This window comes from Rhynchophorus ferrugineus, unplaced genomic scaffold (genome assembly GCF_030347505.1).
Source record: "Rhynchophorus ferrugineus isolate W39M unplaced genomic scaffold, kcgeb_rfMv2 rfM11, whole genome shotgun sequence".
Taxonomy (NCBI): domain Eukaryota; kingdom Metazoa; phylum Arthropoda; class Insecta; order Coleoptera; family Curculionidae; genus Rhynchophorus; species Rhynchophorus ferrugineus.
In genome coordinates, this window is record NW_027472590.1 from 29,640,884 (window position 1) to 29,662,272 (window position 21,389).

At 32.1% G+C, this 21,389-nt stretch overlaps 1 protein-coding gene across 2 annotated transcripts in view; it reads right to left on the reverse strand.

Annotated features, from left to right (window-relative positions):
• The window catches only part of Atet (ABC transporter expressed in trachea), a 66,410-nt gene that overhangs the window by 11,750 nt on the left and 33,271 nt on the right, over positions 1-21,389 (reverse strand). For both annotated transcript variants that reach the window (XM_076418311.1, XM_076418312.1), the window contains exons 2-7: positions 5,305-5,499; positions 5,083-5,243; positions 3,105-3,258; positions 2,072-2,286; positions 1,865-2,013; positions 1,598-1,808 (exon numbers count right to left, since the gene is read on the reverse strand). In XM_076418311.1, coding sequence (XP_076274426.1) covers positions 1,598-1,808; positions 1,865-2,013; positions 2,072-2,286; positions 3,105-3,258; positions 5,083-5,243; positions 5,305-5,453 — 1,039 coding nt within the window. In that variant the 5' untranslated portion in view covers positions 5,454-5,499. The remainder of the gene's footprint in view (positions 1-1,597; positions 1,809-1,864; positions 2,014-2,071; positions 2,287-3,104; positions 3,259-5,082; positions 5,244-5,304; positions 5,500-21,389) is intronic.

A 21,389-nucleotide genomic window follows, 5' to 3' on the forward strand; every position in this document is an offset into this window, starting at 1 on the left:
AATTTATTATGTAAGTGTTACCATATATGTGTTTCTGTATGGGTCTTGCATTTCAGTGTGGTCCTAGTTGTGTAACTATAAAATACAGATATAATACGAATCATCCAATACATTAGGATTAAAAATCAAACAATCTGTGTGTATATATAAAACTATTAAATCAAATAAATATATTTAATCAACAACAACGCTACGATTAAACACGATCTAATACATATTTCCTTCATCATTTATTATATCAGTCTAGTAAATTAATACTAATAAACTATTTGTTTTTATCATAATGTGCTACGGTTTTAAAATTACAAAGAATTTGTTCTACGTTAGACACTTTGGGCTTAACATCTATAATCCAAAGTAGTTTTGTACGTACGTCATCAAGATGTTTAATGTATTGCCTACCGCAGTTTGTAAATTCGCTTTTAAATCTGACAATATTTTCCTTCTCATGTTATTCTAGTTAAAAAGAGACACAATGCTGTCTGATAAGTTCAATACAATATACCTCATCGATAATATACGAAAATTACAATCGATAAACGAAAATACATAATGGTAAAAAATATTTTATCGTATAAAAAATCTATAGAATAAGTGACCTAGACCTAATTCTTCAATTCCATTTCGTAGACCATCAATAATGCCATTGATCCATTTTGTTTACCCTTGATAAAAAATCATTAACATAACATTCATAAAATCAATGAAAATAAAATTATAATACTATAAAACACGGTTTTATTGACATATATACTTAGGAAATAGGCAAAAACCGAAACTGACCAAAGAATATACAATTATTTTATACAATAATTGATAAAATATGAAGCAATAAAATTATATATTTTTTCTGATGTCATATCTAAACAGATTGTAATCATTGTCCAAATTACTTGTGATTTATGCTTATAACAACATTTTTTTCATTATTCCAAACCATTTCACGAAAGCTAATTAAGCTGTGCTTAAATAATAATACGAAAAAAGGCAATCGATTTCTATAAAAAAAAACGATATCAAAGTTCATCATATTTCATCGCAAGAAAAAAATATCAGTACAGCCTATTCACTATATATCACTCCATTCGCAAAAAAATCGTTATTCTAAATATGTTCCAATTAGTTAATACATCCGACAAAAGCCGGTAAAAATGTTATTTATGATTGTACCGAAAATCAATGGGATTTCTACGTGACCTAGCCCCAAAATATAGTTACGTCGAATGTTTGGTCACCGATAACGATGTGAACAAAATAATGTAAAGGTCGCGGTTATTAGAACGGAGAAAACAGATCGGACTAAAAATACGTTTTGTGATTAATAATCGACTGGATTTGAGAATCAAGATTAATTATATTATAGTGAGTCCGAACAGTATCTGTGGATAGTGAAAATGCATTCATTTTAATCGGTAATAAGATTTAAAATGGTTTGATGCATTTAAAATGCAAAATGCAATCGTCCGAAAGATAGGAAAAAGTAGCGGTTATTGATGGACAATACCGATTTTCACAATAAAACTTCAAATTTGGAAAAACCTTTAAAATAGGTTTATAGGCCTAATACTTAAAACTGATTAATAATATCCGCACTCACCATAATCAGCCGGATTGTGATAACTAGGACAATGCAAGCCCATGTTGGACAGAAACGGTACTAAATTCATCACAGGCCCCCTGTAGATACACTGTCCTTCTGCTAACATGTACAGATGGTCAAACATTTCGAACAATCGGGCTGACGGTTGATGGATAGTACAGATGATCGTCCGTCCACCTCTAGCCAGCGATTTCATCAAACAGAGGCACTGGAATTGTTCGAAAACTTATTTAAACCATAACTACAAGCGCGCATTTGCCATACCTGAAAACAGGATGAGCTATCCAGACCACTCGTGGGTTCATCGAAGAACATCACCGGCGGATTGTTCACCAACTCCAACGCTATGGATAGACGCTTGCGTTGCCCTCCAGACAAGCACGCTGATGTGGTATCGACGCAATCTTGTAATCCTGCAGAGAAAGTCACTGATATGGTAAGGTATAACCTGGAAATAACCTCAAAACTCACCTAAAGCCTCAATGATTTCCATGATGATGATTTTCTTTTCCGAATGATTTTTGCTCTTGCCCACTTTCAGATTGGCAGAAACGGTCATCGCCTCTTTCACCGTGAGATGGGGGGACAAACAGTCGTCTTGCATGATGTAGCAGGACATCTTGCGAAACCTGCGCAAGCTGCGTTCTTTACCATTTATCAGTACCGATCCCTCGAGATTCGACGTTCTGAATAACGTTAAAAGTGGTTAATATTCTTATTATTTAAACATTATTATTGGTTCATTGGTATTATAAAAGATGATTTAAATTCGAAAGATATTCAAACAAATAAAATTACGGCAGTACAAAGATTAAGACAACTCGACAAAGTTCCAAACTCTGTAAAGCTATCTGCCATTGAAAATAAAGAACTTGAAGAAACAGCAATGCCATCGATAACAAACTGAAATAAAAACGCCGGAATCTGTAACCAACGAGCCAACCATCGTCGATGTGATAAAATTGCTCCATACCAACAACAAAAGAAACAGTATATATCTGCCTAAGGCTGCAGAAAAAGTACGACCAGCAGTCATCAAGATTTACAAATGGACTTCAGAGTTGAAAAATATAGCTTAATAGCTCCAAATCTGTCCATATTAATTTTGAGTTGTTGAGTGCAATTATGGGGTTGCATCATATCAATTAGCAATCCAACGCAGCCAATACAAACTTCTACAATTAATTATCAATGCTTATCGCTACGTAACCAACGAAGAGTTGTACGATGACCTCGAAATCAAATGGATATACGAATTGGTCCAATATTAAAACATGAAATAAGGTTGCTCAATAATAGAAATGTGGAAGCAATACAGCTACTGGACAACACGCAGGAAATCAGAAGTTCAAAGCAAATCAAACCACACGAACTTGTATAGTATACAACAGAACAGCAGTAATAAATTAATATGTAAATTAAGATTGTGCTAAGCATATGTGATGTAATATGTAATTAATTAAAAATTTGGTTTATTAGTGTTGTGGTTTTGTTAGATACGTACTTATATCCCGCCAATATGTTCATCAGAGTGCTTTTTCCTGCACCTGAGGGGCCCATAATTCCGGTCAGTTCTCCCGAACGGAATTTACCGTTAACACCCTTCAGGATAGTCTTGTATCCCCTCCTCCTCCCCTCTGATACTGAGTATGACAGATCTGAAATGATAATTACGTTAAATAAAACTAGCAAGGGAGTGAACAAGATGTAATATAGTTTATTCAAAATAACAGTGAGCTCATTATAAACTACTGTGACTGTATAATTAACTGAATTTAAGTCCTTCGATAATATATGCATTAGGTGTAGTATAATGGTAAAATAAATTATATTTTATAACAGAGATTAGGTTAGAACTTTGTTATATGTCAAAACCAAAATGAACTAAAACTCAGAGTTGATGCGGCAACATTGCGAGGTTTTGGCGTCATACATTTGGATGACGTAAGTTCACTGATTTATTCAATGTGCTATAAAAGAAGTTGTTCAACGCAAGAATGAAATATTACCAAAAAGATTTAAAATTTGTTGTTTATATATAATACTTATATTTGTATACCTTTGAACAATATCTTTTACGTTTAATTTGACTATAAATAAATAAAGTTTTAACATCATAAGTAATAAAGTTTGGATACTTGCTTCGCTGTATCCATACTCCAGATGAGACTGTAACCGCCTTTGCAGTTTTTATTAGTTTTATTTGAATCGCTTTGTCAAGATGAAGTCATTTGATTGGTTCATTTCATTTCTATTGTGCATTTGTTTGTTTTGGATGTCATTTTCTGTATACGCAATATGTCACAGTGGTCAAGGCAAGTTTGGGATTGTAAATGTAAATGTCTTTAGACAACAGTGGAAAATCCGACAGGAATAACCATCCCAGTCACGCCAATAATCAACCTGGGTAAGACCGGATCTCTTCTGGGATGGTCTCTAAGTTGGTCACTGGCCAGTCGGTAGGCTTAATGCCAAGGATCGTGATTCGGAGCCCACGTTAAACTGTAGGTCCAAATCAACCCTCGTTGGTAAAAAGGAGGCTTTAAAATATTTTTTTAAATACTATGGATGGTATTGAATATATTTATCCTAATTAAAAAGAGATGGAATGATGCGTTGGAACATGTAACCAATTCAGCCTATAAAATTCGATTTGGGTTGCTACTAGTGAGCCACGTTGCCAAATGTTCATTCTTCAAAGCATTAGCGATAGTAATAGGTGGTTATAAAACGGTAAAAATTGTAAACGAAAAATCAAAATGATGCGGCAACATCACCGCGTCCTGGCGTCATTCATTTTGACAACATGGCTGGTAATATCGTAACCAATCAAATCCCTTCAAAACATCAAAATGATGCGGCAACATCACCGCGTCCTGGCCTAATTCATTTTGATAACGTGGCTGGTAATATCGTAATCAATCAAATCCCTTCAAAACAATTTATTTTCTATATGGGTACCTATAATTATAATTTAAACAAATCAATAAAATTTGTAGAATAGTGATCAAAGTAACACTGAATCAGTACATGCAGCGAGACTTTCCTGCATTGACTACTTACTCTATGATGCTGACAACTTTTTAAACATTAATTGGAATAAATATTTTGAAATTAGTGGGATAGATGGTGTTAATTAGCACCATATTACAATTATCTAGTAACAATATGAAATATTATATTGTAATTTTAAAAATATGCACGATTTTTACTTCCAATACTAGTTGTAAAATCTGTAAAGACAAACAATTTTAACATTACTTATTTATTATCGAATTAAGAGAACTCTGGAATATTAAAACCTGTAATAGTTATATGTTTTAGTTTGGAGACAACACGATAGATGTCGCACAAGTTACTATTGCGAAAAAAAAAACACTGAAGTTAAAATATATCGCCTTATATTTTCAGTGTAAAAAATGTGAAAGGATATTTTTAGATCAGGAACCAGCTATAAAAATAAAACGATCGCTTTTCGTTACCTATAAATTGAATATCTACTGGTGGCCTTTTGGACAGGTGAGTCAGCGTTATATTCGGTTTCTTCGAATTGTTCGCTGGGCTGTTGTTGGGTACCTTCCTCAAGGTACCCCCTTTGGTAACCGTCACCGATTGTCCATTGCAAAGGTTAGTCTGCGATCCGCTGAAACAAACGTGGAACGTAGAAAAATGATAATCCGATTAAAATGTGACGAACAAAACACCTTAAAGCAGAAGCATTGTTTAGAGATTCAAGTTGTTCTTTGCACGTTGGCGGCGAATGTACGGAACCAGACTTGGCATGGTAAGCGACGCTTTCCGGCTCGTCGGACTCGGTATTGGGCAGCGTTATTTTCACTAGGTCTCCTGCCATTTGGACTTCGTCACGGTCTCATACAGCTCGATTCGTTGAATAAGCTCTGTAACAAAGCAAAGCATTAATTAATTAAGCATTAATTGATATCAATATCTTTGTATATTCAGCAGTCAATATGAATCAATCGGAAATTAATTATCAGTGGCAATATATACGAGGGTAACTCTAGAAGTATGCGGTACTATCACATAAAACAGAAATTCCTTCATCCTAGGGGCATCCTGTGTATACATAAAGCATTTTCATTCGTTTGAAAAGCCCCAGTCCAGGTAATATTAAAGCCGAGCTATATTCTACCCAGTGTAAATATATTAATCGATTTACAGCATTAAATTATAGAGTACCACTCCTCCTATAAGCCCTGTTTGGTTATAAAGGAACAAAAACAATTTTGTCATCATGTTTTACTTCGGAAATTGACACTATTTTGCAATAACAAAGCCGAGTGAACTTGAACATTTATATTTTAATCGGCTTAGTGAAAATTTTACCTCCCTTTTTGAAAAACGGTTAGAGTTTATACGGAGGAAGACTTTTTAAGCCTAAACCAAATATACCCAAATCAAGCAAATATGAATAGTCGTCAGATTGGTGACACAAAATATATAAACACATATTTTAGATTATGGGCGACGGCCCGGCATCTTCAATCCTTATACGGTAGATTCGAAATGTTTAAAATCAAAATCTGGTAACGTTGTATTTTTACGTTATTATATTTTACCCTGGGCTCAAAAATAAACAATTACAATGGTGAATTTTATAAAAGAATTTTTATCGTCATTTCGTTGTTATGTGATCAAAATAAATGCAAATACTTTTTGCAGATGTTCAATTGGGTCATCGGCGGCGAAACAAAAAACTATATCTCTGTTTTACGGACATGTATTTGTGGTTCACATTTGTATAAACATGTTGATTTAACATCATACGAACATTACGAACTACGAAATCATTTCCTGGTATTGGAATAATAAACTATGTTATTTGCGACACTTAACAGTTAATTAAACTTTGATTCCAAATAAATTATTGGCCGGCTTGGTGGCGCAGTGGTGAAGGCGATAGGACAGTCCTCCTACTGTTACGACAGCCGCGGGTTCGAATCCTGCTGTGGCATGGTCGTAAATTTGTTTGTAATTTTTCAAATTTGTGAATGTTCTAGGCAAGAGTGTAAAGTCCGACAAGGAAAATGATCCCAGTCACGCCAGTAACCAGGCTGGATTTTTCATTATCATTTAAGTACATAAAATATCATTTTTAATTTTTAATAAGGAATAATTTATTTATTTTTTTTATATATATTTTAAAGTCTCCTTTTACCAACTATGGGTTTATCTGGACTGGACCTATAGTTTAACGTGGGCTCCGAACCGCGTCCTTAGCATTAAGCCTATCGACTGGCGAGTGACCAACTTTAGAAATCATCCCAGAAGACATCCGGTCTTACCCAGCCTGGTTACTACTTTTACACTCTTGCCTAGGACAATCATAAATTTTAATCAATCACAAACATAAAATTACGACCATGACCCAGCGGGATTCGAACCCTCGGCTATCGCAACAGTAGGACGACCGTCCTATCGCCTTTACCACTGCGCCACCAAGCCACTATTTATTTTTTGAAGCCAGTTCAATTTTTTTTGTTAAAAATATTGTATTTTTCTCCTTTTAGTATTATATTTACTCAAAAAATTACGCAGTTATTCTACTAAGTATTACAATGGATAGCCCAACATTTAAAAAATATATATACAGCCAACCTCCTTATTTTTTGAAGTCCGTTAAGAAATACGTTTAAATTTTAAAATATTTTGAATAGTTATCGCCGTTATACTCATAAATATTATTAAGTAGCAACATGCAGTCAATTTATCTGTTCGAAAAAACATCCACAAACTAACCGAACGACCGGCAGGCTTATGACTATTAGAAAGTTTTCAACTGCAACACGGAATGTGAACGTACTGATATTAAAATGTCGAGTCGACAGAAGAAATCTCGTTCCATTGTTCGCCTTTATCGTTACGACATAATGATTGTACATTAAATAACGAGTATGAGTTTAGAAATTATTTTTTCTTCGATAATAATCGAACTGCTATACAATAATTTCCTGGAAAATCGGTATCGACTGTAGGGAATCACAATTCGATTTTTTTTAGTATCGTTATAGAATATATTTCCTTTGTTGGAATTTTTAATCATAATTAGCACCAAAACTCCATGTAATCGTCTATTCTAGTTTTTATTGTGTGTTTTTTTTGATGGTTTTGTTTATCGAAATCAATTTAGTAATTATTTTCTTTCATTTTTCATCATTTTTTACTGTTACTTGAATTCGAGTTCTGAAAATAATAAGTCTTTAAAGTCCCACATTTCTAGTAATATTGGTTCACTGAGACTCTTCTATAGGGCACCTGGAAGATAATTCGACTGAAATTGACCATCGACTATTTTATAATTGACTACTTCTTACTATCGATTGTTTCAGTCGCTATTTCTGATTTTAGTACTTTTTACCAGTGAGTGTTTCAGTTGTGTACTTTTAACATAGTTACTATTTTTGGTTCTACTAGTTTCATTCGACTGATTTTTAACTTTCTGGCTCTGTCGTCCTAGCCGCGACCTTGACAAAAATATGCCGAACTTAGGCTTATATAGATTTATGTGTAATATATATAGTTTTATGATTTTTTGGTAGTTTGCTTGTAATTAGCATTGTATATTAATATTGCAGGATTGTGGAACGATATTTTTCCACATTGTTAATGTAATGGGCTAAAAAGATTAAAATTCTGAATGATAAATAGTAAAATACTTTTTACTAATTTATTTAATTTAAATTAATTTAATTTTAATGAATTTATTTTATTTAAAAAAGCTCTAGTACTTTTTTCTCTAGGATTAGGTATATGTTTAATTTTTATGTAGTATTTATAGTTATTGTACATCTTTAGTTTTTGTTTAAGTTCTATTGTATTATCCATATTTATTATAGTATGTTATTTAAAAATAACAATTAAGATACTAAAAATACTATAAAACATTTGTGGGGTTATTATTCCATTCCTTTTTACAGATCGACAGAACATTCAAATATAAAGCTAATTATACTTCCTTTAAAATGAAATTATTCATTGCAATTTAATAGTATTCAGTAATTAATTTTTCCTTTTATTTTTTAGTTAGTACGTGAAATAATATATAGACATCTCCGTCTCGCTTATACTACCGTTGAATACGTATAAGCAATTATCTCCGTCCTTTCCTCTTTCACAATTGATACAGGAAATAATTCGTACATCTTCGTCTGATACGAATGGAAAAAAACAGTAGAACCGTGCATTTGACCGAAAATAGTAATTACTATTTTCAGTCGCTAGTTTTTTGACTATCGACTGTTTTGCAACTATCGACTCTTTGTCAACTGTTTTCAGTCAATAGTTCCCAATGCTAATAATAATCCATAGAACATTTTACACGTTTTCCCAGATAAAATGTGCGAAGTTAATGGGGAAAAAAACAACGAGAAATGCAATATAAAGATTATAATGCTTATATTACTTGTGAATATGAATGTGACTAGATTTTAAAGGATTTCTTGTAAATTCAAGGTTTAATTGTGAAACATTTCTCAGCAGTGTTTTCTCTATATTGTATACTCCTTTTTTAGAATTACCTGTGCGATTATGTTATTATCTACTGCTGTCTTGTCTATAGCTGACTTTAGACTCTGTTCAACTATTTGTTCATAGATCTTTATAGAAATACACTTCTTTTTCGAATATTTCATTGTTTACAGTAGTATTTTCGTTCAGGTAGTAAGTTTTTGTCCAGAAATAGGTATTGAAAGTAAATGATGATAAACTTATGGAGATACACTAGTCTAGAAAGTTTAAAAAATCGCTTCTTTTCATGTTTTCAAAACTTGACCCTTTATGGATGTGCCTTTAAGAGAGCTTTTCAAAATTTAAAATTTTTTCGGCCATATAGAATATGAAATACATTATATGTATATGTTCACAGATCCTTTGCATATCGAAAAAAAGTATGGCTACAAGTTCAATATTGGAATCAGCAGATGTTCTGTCCGCAGTAGAATATCTAAAAGAGTCATAATATTTTTTGCAAAGGAAGTAAATTGGGACTTTTGGAAATAAAAAATTGTAACATAAGAACCAAATAATACAACTCCAAAAGTGCTACAAACTAAGAATAACACAAGGGCTTAAAAGTCACAGGCGTAACAAAGGAAACGCGTTTTTTTTTTGTTCAAAATTGGCTTTATTCGTTAACGTAATCTCCATCAAGAGTCACACAATCATTACAGCGCCGCTCTAACATTTCACTATCGCTGTTGTAGAACTATTTATCTTTTGACTCAAAATATGCCTGTTATCCACGTTTCATCCATTGTCACACATCGGTCCAAAAATTCTGGTTTATTACTTTTAAACATGGCCAAACACTGCTCAGAATCATCAACACATTCTTGTTTTTGGTCAACAGGGAGCAGACGCGGCACCAACTTTGAACAGAGCTTTCCCATAGTCAAATGCTCATGCAATATAAAACCAACATGTTCTTTTGCTATCTTTACGGTGTTAGCTAACACACGCAACTTAACTGTTCGATCATTCAAAACGATATTGTGAATTTTTTTATGTTTTCTGGTGTTATCATCTCATTTAGACGTCCACTGCGTTCTGCGTCATTGATGTCTTTAGGACCACGTTTGAAGTCAGCAAACCAACGTTTTATTGTTGTTTCTGATGGAGCGAAGACTGTCCAAGCCATTGCTTCATTACAACGGTATTTTTTCCCATCAAGAAGCAGTATAAAATTGAAAGACGAAATTGTTTCTGATCCATCCATTGTTTGGAATAACTCACAAACTTATGAGTAGAATATTAGGAAGTTTTAACACCTTTCTTTTGAAAGGTAGTACTAACTGAAAAAGCGGTGAATGCAATAAAACTAGCGCCATCTATGTGTTAGGCTCGAGACTTTTCGAGTCATGTGTTATATATAGTGATATTCATCTTTTACAATTTTATATCCCATCTCCTATCGCATGGAGAATGTATCACTTCAAAACAAAAATATTTATTCATAGCATAACCATCAAATATGTAATATTATTATCAAAACAATGTCACAATGAAAATAATATTTACAAATATAATTTTATTATTTTTAAAATCTTTTAATTAAAGTTTAGTGATCGATGATGCAATATTTAACGATTTTTTTTTACTTCCTGACCAATTCTTGAAACGTAATAGACTTATTTACTTTTATTAACTGATTTTCTATATTTATACCTCATTCCTAACCGGTTTATCACTGCATATTTGCGTGCATAATTTATAATAATTACAAATCAATTTCAACTTTCACACAGTCATTAAAATGTCAATTAGCCCTATGACCCCATAACGTAATTGTTGCTAATTTAATAGTTTACATTTATGAAACTCGTAACGTTTTTAAATCATTGATAATTGCAATAACTTAAATAGTCAAACGTTTTGATTGTTAACACCTGTTCCTCAAATAATTATCTAGATGATAATTGATAATACTGAACTGAAATTACGTTGTGATATTATTATCTCATTTAATTGAATTATGAACAAAAAATCACTGGGTGCCAAATCAGAAGGAAACTTATTTGTATACCTAACAAAGTGCTGTTAGAAGATATTCATTATATGATTTTTTTATATAAGCTGTAAAAATAAACTTTAAACTGGTTATATGTTATATAATTTTGCAAATTTTGTTATAATGCAATCAAAATAATATTTATTCATTAGTTATTTTAATAGAATATTTCTTTAAATTATACATACGAATTTCTAATAGTTGTTATGTAACCCCATTTTCAACTGATACTATTTCAAAAATATAAAAATAATTTTGTGTTTACAATAGTCCTCTTAGTCCTAGGTAATTGATTTTCTGATATATAAAGTTGCGGAAAACGTAACTACGGTTTTTCCTTGAAGTTTTAAAGGATCATACCTCTAGTAATATTTATTCAATGAAGCCATAGCACTAAACTAAAAGAGGTTAAACATACAAAGGATACATTGTTAATTGCTTTTCGAACTTATTGGAATAAATGTACAACTAATTGCGTTCTATTTATTTATATTCGTATTATTAAGACCAAGTTAAAATGAAAAGTTGTTAATTAGGTGGATTTGGCCCCCAAAGATACCACCACATAAAAAACTACAACTCTTTTCCTGGTGCAGAATTGCATATATTCGGTGCAGAATTGCATATATTCGATTTTGTAATGTCTGAAGTTGTAAAGGGCGATCATGTATGACGACGCATATCGTTTAAGTCGTCGTTTGGGTCATTGTCTCTATTCGCCTGATTCCCCGTATCATATCACTACACGAGCGACTGTCTATTGATGGATTCGCAGCGTTTGTGCACAATGTTCTTGCCTGTGACCTCCTTCTACTAAATTAACGGTTTTAACAACGTAAAAACGCATCATAGCAACGTCTTCGTAGTAGATTAAAACAAGACAGCAACATTAATTATTTTGTAATATATGTTAACAGATAGGGCAAAAGTCCCGCTATCATTTTGATTGCGCGCTATCTTGGTTATGTGACGCATCGTCGAAATTTTATTATGGATAAATATGCGCCACAAGAACGAGCAGAAATAGTGACAATATTTATTGAAAATAATAGTTTCACTATTGCCACTCAGCGGAAATTGTGTTGGTGTGCGATAGTGTTGCAGAGTCTCCAAAAACATCGACTCGGAGACGTGGTTCCCAGTTACACATTTCTGCACGCAGTTTAAGGCGAATTTTGAAAACTGATTTGAAACTGGTCCCGTACAAAATTCAATTAGTCCAAAAACTGTTACCGAGAGATCCTGATCAACGAGTTGAGTAAAGTAATGCAATCCTAAGGCTGACTAGCAAAATTGAAGATGTTTCGTCTAAATTGATAATAAGCGATGAAGCCCATTTTCTTCTCAGTGGCCACGTCAATAAACAGAACAGTCGGTTTTCGGGAACACAGAATCCTCAATTAATTGATGAAACATCATTGCATCTACTAAAAACAACTGTATGGTATGGTATTCATGCTGGAAACATCATTGGTCCATATTTTTTTGAAAATGACCAAGGTGTTCCAGTTACTGTTACTGTTACCAAGACATGAATCGAAATTGTCTTGAAAGAGCAAGGACTAGAGGACATGTGGCTTCAGTAAGATGGGGCCACAGCACACAGAGCTCGTTCAACAATTCAATTACTGATTGACGTTTTTCCTCGAAGACTAATTTCGCGAAGTGGAAATTTAGCATGGCCAGCCAGATCTGCGGATTTAAAAGCACCAGACTTTTTCTTATGCGGTTTTTTAAAATTAAAAGTATATGTGAAAGACAATATTCGTCATGAAATTGAAGAAATTCAGCCTCAGATGTGCCAGCATGTCATGAAAAATGCCTTAAAAACAGCCGAAAGTTGCATAGCGAATCCCAATAAACTTTTTATGAAAACCAAACTTACTTATATTTTCTTTGAGCAAAGTTATAGGCTATCAAAATGGCAACGGGACTTTTGCCCCATGTTGTAGTTACTAAAGAAAATGTGGACCATTTAAAATTAACGTATTTTAAATGAAATCCGCACAGCTCCACACGGTGTCTATACACAGCAATTAACAAGGTGTTTTTAGCCGGCATTTTCTTAATTTTAGCTATGTTAACTCAAGTTGAAGATGTTGATCATTGACCAGAACGAGCCAAATCTTCGACTACATCTTTACTGCCGCTGTAAGGCACATATTATTGATAAATTTGTTTCAACTTCAAATTTTCTGCAACATTTTTTGACGATCAACATTCATATATCGATATCTCAATATTGCACATTAAACTACGATATTAGTCACCAATTGCTTCGTTTTACCGATGTTAGATTCAGTTGAAAACTTTAACGGCCGTCCGAATAAAACAAATCTTCCACCATCTTCTTATTATTTTTCTAATTTTTCTTCATTTGGAGAACGAAGTTTTATTTACAACACAAAATATATAAAAGAACGTATATAAAAACATTACAAATTTGCAATTTTTATGACATAAATGCAATATTTTAATTAGCGGTATTGATTGGTGTTAAAGATTCAAACCCAACACAGAGAAAATAAAAAATACAGCACAAAGAAAGATCAACATTCATCCTTTGTCATATGGTATTGAAACCCATCTAATAAAAAAGATATAGAACTATTTTATCACTTGTAATTAAAATAAGTTATTGCCAAATTAATGATCTAATGCAAATTAGTAAATAACGTAAGAACATCAGCGATTGTCATCATTATTAATTATGCATGTTAATTGCGTATATAATTAATTGTTTTTATAAAATAATAGAACACACATTTCAAAAATATATTGGGCTTAGAAAAAACGTTCAAAATTTTACAGAAAATTTGAATATATATTTTTTCAATGATATACAAAGACTTTTTTTGGTTAATTGCCGTTTACCATCATTCCATAAAATTTTAATATATTTTTTCCATCAATTAATTACATATCTTCTTATTATTAATTATAATGAATTATAATAATATATTAGGCACCAGTATATGTTCTAACCAACATTTTCTGTTTATGTTTTTTTTTCAATGGTTTACGTAGGTTTTCTTTGGTCGATTGCTATACACCATTTGCATTCCTTTCATCAAGTTTGTCTTTTGTCAATCAATCAACCAACTATTTAATCGATTAATTATATTTCATCTTTAGTTATTAGCATCTTTAGCCCGATTCCTCAAGCAGAATCAGCCAAATATCTCGGACTATACCTCAACGATAGCCTTAAACTGGAAACTCAAATCATATTAGACAAAAAGTAGAGCAGATTTGTGCCTAATCTAGTCAAGCAACTGTACTGGTTAGTGGGAAAGTACTCTCAGCTTGCCAATAAAAATAAATAAAGCCAATTTAGACCTATAGAGTGCAAATATAGGATTGCACTCAAACATCCAACCAACTAGTAATCAAACGCAGCAAGACAAAGTTATACGATGAATTATTCATGCTTATCGCCACGTAATCAACGAAGGGTCCATGTGCTGCTCTTCACACGAAATGATCCAAGATTTCGCCTTAAAAAATGAAATAAGGTTTCTAAATTACAGCAACGTGGAAGCAATACAGCTACTGGACAACACGCAGGAAATCGGAAGATTGAAGCGAAGCAAACCACACGAACTTGTTAAGTGTATAAGTGTATTCTTAATTTCAGCTTAAGTAGATTAGTTTTATTTTATGATTAGTAGTTTAAGTAGATTAGTTTTTTTTAACTGATGTACTAACCCTGCTTGTCTATTAATGCAAGTACAACAGAACAGTAGTAATAAATTAACTTGTAAATTAAGATTGTACGAAATAAGCATGTAATAAGCATATCTAATATAATACGTAATTAATTAAAAAAAGTTATTAATTCCAATTATCTCCAAATTGTCGACTACAATATATTAGATATTTACGTGTATTGTGATCATTTTTTAACTTTAAAGAGATATTTATTGAGTTATGATATATATCAATCAATGTAGTTTTTACTATTCCATATATCTGGCAATATAACGATACCGTCGCCAAAGACCGAAGAAAGAACCAACATCTTGGTTTAGTAGCGACTCAATCATCGATCCATGATGATTTTTGGGCTACCATGACATTCTTTGTCTTAAACGTTAAAGTTATTTGACCGGCTTTTTTATTTACATTTTTTTTAGTATTTATTGTGACTAATTTGTTATATCCTAATTTGCTACAGTTTTAAAATAAAAATTACTTATTCTACCATAGACACTTTGGACTTAACATCTATGTCACTGTTTTTAATGTGCACTGACTTTTCATTATCTAGGAGCTCGAGAACCTCAACATTGATGTGATGATGGAGACTCTGTTTATGTCTTTGGGCATAGTCCTTGATATATCGTTATTTACCGATTTTACCTTCAGATCCTTGCAGATCATTACGAATGTATCATGGAGCCTCAACAACACCTCGCAGTGCCTTATTTTGGAATCCTTGTATAATAATTGTATATAAGTCCATTCTGGTTTCAAGACAGGTCGGTAAAGTAAAAGCTTATTATATACTGACAGGGCTGAATATCTACCCAATAACCAATACTTTTTCCTTTACAGATTATTTTCTTTTTTGTGCTTCATATTTTTTATAAATATATGTATAGTTTTGAAGTTAGTGTCAGTGGAATAAAATACCATATGTATCAAGTCATAACAATGCATGTTTATCTGTTACAAAAACCGGAAAATATTACCGACATACCTGATATAAAGTAAATATAGTCAATTATAGTAGAACATTTTTGATAGAATTTTTAATAATAACAATAAATTTTAATAATTTTAAACACGAAAGTCCCGGGCTTAACACATAAATGGCCTAGTTTCATTGCATTCACCGCCTTTTCAGTTAGTACTAACTTTTAAAAGAAAGCTATCAAAATTTCATGATATTCTACTCATAAGTTTGTGAGTTACTGTGCTAAGAGTGACACTACTTTTGTTATTTTCAAAACAATGGATCAAAAACAATTTCGTGTTTTAATTTTACACTGCTTCTCGATGGGAAAAATACCGTTCAAACGAAGCAATGCCTTGGACCGTCTTAGCTCCATCAGAAACAACAATAAAACGTTGGTTTGTTGACTTCAAACGTAGCCGTAGAGAAACCGGTGATGCAGAACGTACCAGAACACCAGAATACATCAAAAAAGTCTACAAAATCGTTTTGAATGATCGAAAAGTGAAGTTGTGTGAATTAGCTAACATCATAAATATATTAAAAGAACGTGTTGGTTTTATATTGCACGAGCAATTAATTATGAGAAAGCTCTGTTAAAAGTGGGTGCTGCCTTTACACACTGTTGACCAAAAACACGAACGTGTTGATGATTCTGAGCAGTGCTTGGCCAGGTTTAAACGTAACAAACCGGAATTTTTGCATCGATATGTGACAATGGATGAAAGATGGATACATCACTTCACTCAAAAAATCTCGTCACAGCAACGCATTTTCTTTGTTACTCCCGAGACTTTTCAGCCCATATGTTATAAATTATAAACAAACATGATTGTAATCTAAAATCGCAATTATTTTAGCTAATACGACGCAGTGGTAAATTTCCATACATGATGAGTACGACGAAACTTCGGATGGAACTGGCTCGAAACTGGATATTAACCATATCCTGTGGACGGTGACAATATTGGACTGTATATCTTGATATTATGTAAGGAGTAATGAGTCGATGTCGTGTTGTTGTTTGATATATGGAATGTTGGAGCCAGTCTGGTGGGCGCTAAACTCTTCGGATTTATTTAAAAACCGCGTTTGTAAAGGGAAATGCCAACCAGCTGATATGAAATAATCACGAACTTGTGTTATACTCGCGTAAATGAAAGGTGAATAAACTGTAAATATATAACATTGAACTTGTTCTGATATATAATCTTAATGAATGATGAATAATGATGAATAATTTTGAAAAACTACTTTATGACAATTTTACGTATTTACTTTAGTCGGAATCAATGTTATTTGTGAAAAAAAAATTGGATTTGAAAGAAGAATTGACGTTTGCAATAGTGTAATTTTAAATGGGCGCTAAAAAGCTCCAAATATGTACGTGACGTAGTTGCTTTGGTCACACTCAGTGATTTGTGTTTTATGTTATAATTAGCCACATTGTCCATGGTGTGAGGTCTCTTAATGAATGCAATTATATGTGGTCTTTATCCTTCCTATATTATTGTTATATTATAGATTAATGTTTTGGTGATTCTCTGCTACTGTCTTCATTTCTATTGCATTGAAATTGAAAAACGATGGAATTGTGAACAAGCGTTGGATTGGAAATTAAGAGTTTAGATTTGACTTGAGTAGTGACTCTGAAAGTGACAGTGACTAGATGAAACTTTCTGGATGTGGGATTATAATTCCATGTTGACGATTGCTAAGACGGGGTGATGTGAGTGGAAACGACCGAAGGTGAGTATATAATTAATATAGGATAACTGTATGAAAGATATGTGCTTAGATATGTATGTAATTGTTCAGAATATTCATGAGCTTTTCGCTAGAATATATGAGGAGGGAAAGAATACTAACTGTTTTGCGGATATGGCAAATGCATTAGTAGGAAGAATGCAGTAATTAAATATAATTTGATGTGCACAACAAGAATTTGAAAATACTGTACATACATTTTTACAGAAGAAATACACTGAATCAAAATGACTTCACAAGGAAATAGGCCAACGAAGGAAGCAAGAACTAAACGTAAAAAGGTAAATATGCTTCCTAAACAAAGTAAAATACATTATTTGGATACAATATAGTCTATCCAAAGAAGTTTTGTACATACGTCATCAAGATGTTTAATGTATTGCCTGCCGCAATACTATACTGCTCATTTTATTCTAGCTAAAAAGGGACACAATGCTGTCTGACTGAAGAAGAATGATGAAATGAAATTCTGAAAAGATGTGAGATAGATTGGAAATAAAACAGCTTAGTTATTCACATGAATCAAATTTTGTGAACATGATATGACTCACTGCTGCCAATTCCTAAGACAGGGTAATCATACGATAACTGTAAGAAATATTATTGTAGAGTGTAAAAGATTTATGTGCAGAGATATGTGTGTAATTGTTCAGAATATACATAAGCATTTGGTCAAAATGTGTCAGGAGAGAAATAATAGTAACTGCTTTGCGGATATTAATGATTAAATCTAGTTTTATAAGAAAAGAAAGATATATACAGATATTAACGGAACAAACTAAGGAGAAATACAGTTATATTAAAATGTTTTTATAAGTAAACACTATCCCGAAGGACACAAGAACTAAGAGTAAAAGGTAAATATGCTCTCCAAGAAAGTAAAATATATTACTTGGATATACAATTGTTAATTAGATGGATTAAGCCTCTAGGGGATACAACTAAATAAAAAAAGCGCCTGGAACTCTAACTCATAGGTGGTATAGAAAAGAGTTCAATGTATATATAATCAAACACAACCCAAACCTACAAATTATTATATATGCGCTAGATGTACTATAATATTAAAATAAATTATATTTGATAACAACATTTTTGTTTAATTATTTCATTTTGATTATAATTTTGTTGTATGTCAAAGTAAAAGTGAACTACATCTCAGAGTTTATACGGCAACATTGGGACGTTTTGACGTCACAAATTCAGATGGCGTATGTTCAAAACTTCTTTGGATAGACTGTATGAATATTTCTTAACAATTTCCTACTTCGAATCGACGACAGTCATGTCCCGAACCAAACGTGAAGCTGATAAATCGACGTTATTTCACCTTTCGTTTATTTTTTCGAGCAGTACGTCCACCTTTTGCCCACTAGCCGACGACGAAACATTCAATTCGCGCATATTAACCTCGCAGACCCGTAAATCACCAATGAAAAATGCCATTAAGCAATTCAACCGACGCGAAAAACACAACGCGTCGGAGATAACAGGTTAAAAACACGAAAAAAATGCGTTGGAAACTTCCTGAGATTTAAAATATGTCGATATACGGGATAAAAAAATATATAGAACAAAGTTCAATACAATATACGATGTCAAATTGTATTTTAAGGGGCTATATCAGTCTAGAATTGAAAAAAAATCGATTTTTTTATATATTCAAAGCTTAAACTTTAAGAATGTGCCCTTAAGAAGATATAGCCGCTCTAATGATTCTTAAAAACCTGCCAAGACGGTAGAATAAGTCGGATCTTATAGCCCTATTTCGCTACGACCTGCGATATCAAAATTATTTAATGCTGTTAAAACGTATCAAATTATTGATAGAAATACCAGATTTCTAGTTTGTAACCACTCAGCAATCGATTATGTGCAGAGCAACAGCGGTTGTTGAATAGGCATTCGAAGAAAAAAAAATACTGCCCTGGGATACTCAGTATACATTAAAAATCATCGTGGTCCGGAGATTCGGCTACTTTCGGAACTATTCGTATATTCGTCGGCGTAATCTACTCGCTACTAGCCGAAATGCTAGAAGTCGATGTTGCCAAATATACATTTCTAATTTAATATCCATACTTACTAAATTTCGGCAGCATCTTTATCAGATCCATAATATAGATGTAAAACAATCTAATCTATATTTTAAGAATTTGTGAGGCTTTGAAAGTTGGAAGCCACAGGACGACAAAAGAAAAAAAATATTGCTTAAAGAATTTCTTAGAAAAAAAGAAGTCAAGAAGCTTATATACCAATGTATAAGGAGTTATCAGCAAGATAATATTTTCCATAAAACTATTGATATGATTATTATTATTTATTATTATTATATTGCATATTATATTAATCCTGAAAAGGTAGCTATTTAGAAAAGGATTGTACTTGCTACAGCTGTTTGTTGATAAGGAAAAGTAATCTGCCAAAATATCAAGAAAGGAAAAGCAAACCTAAATAAATAGTTGAACGGTATATATATATATATATATATATATATATATATATATATATATATATATATATATATATATATATATCACTACATAGTATAAAACTTTTCTGTCCCTATATCCCTATGTGCGCTTAAATCTTTAAAACTACGCAACGGATTTTGATGCGGTTTTTTTCAATAGATAGAGTGATTCAAGAGGAAGGTTTATATGTATAATACATGCATAATATACTAAGGCAACATTGCTAATTTTAGAGGTTTCTAACGTGATGTCGTAAATTAACCTATTTTTTTAGGCTTATTTAGCAATTAGCAAAAACGCTGCCTAACCCTACGAGTTAGATCAAATTAATGTACTACGGTATTGTACACCATAAAAAGGTCTACAAAAAAGTCCGCGATGGTATATGTTTATCTTTTAGGGATAACCCACATTAACCATTTTTATAGTTTACTTTTTACGTGAGAAAATGGCTTATTTACGAAGCTATTTTAAGCAATACGGCATTAATCCTTATCGAATTAAGTACCTTAAATACAGTGTGCAATTAATATAGATCAATATGGTTCCTTACAGCATGTAAATTAAACAAATATTTTCGGAGATATTACAAATTTAAAATTTGCGTTTAAAAATGTGTAATGTAATAAAAATTGTATGAATTTAGATATTCCAAAGATAGCAGGAAATCTTCATAGTAAGTATAGGGGAAGAGGAATTGTTTTACTCCAAATTTAATGCGTGCAGGCCAAGGGCAATAATGAATGAACCAAAAATACTGGATCGATTTTAATCATGTTTTCATTGAGTGACATAGGCATATATATTTTATGCCCGTGCAAAGTCGGAGCGGGCCGCTATGTTTTTATATACAACGTTCATATTTTTTCTGTAGTGTATTTAATTTAGTATCATTTCAGCATCATCCGTACTAAGCATTGCATTGCATCATCAGCATTGCACCCGTGCTAAGCCGGGGCGGGTCGCTAGTATATATATATATATATATATATATATATATATATATATATATATATATATATATATATATATATTTATATATATACTAAAATAAAACACAAAATATTAACATGATTGAGCTTTTAGGTTTTGATTAGGCATTTGATTTATATATAATACATTTGTAGTATTGTATATTCAAATATGTGTTAATTTAGTAAATAGTTTATGGCATAGGTAAGGTTCATTGTTTTATATCCTCTAATTTATAATTTAAAATTAATATTAAATTTTAAAATATATAAATGAGCATAATATAAAAATTTAGTATTATGCTGTATTTTTCTTTTTACCTCTTCCAAAATGTTTCATAAATTAATGTTATATTCTTACTATTTTTTTTAA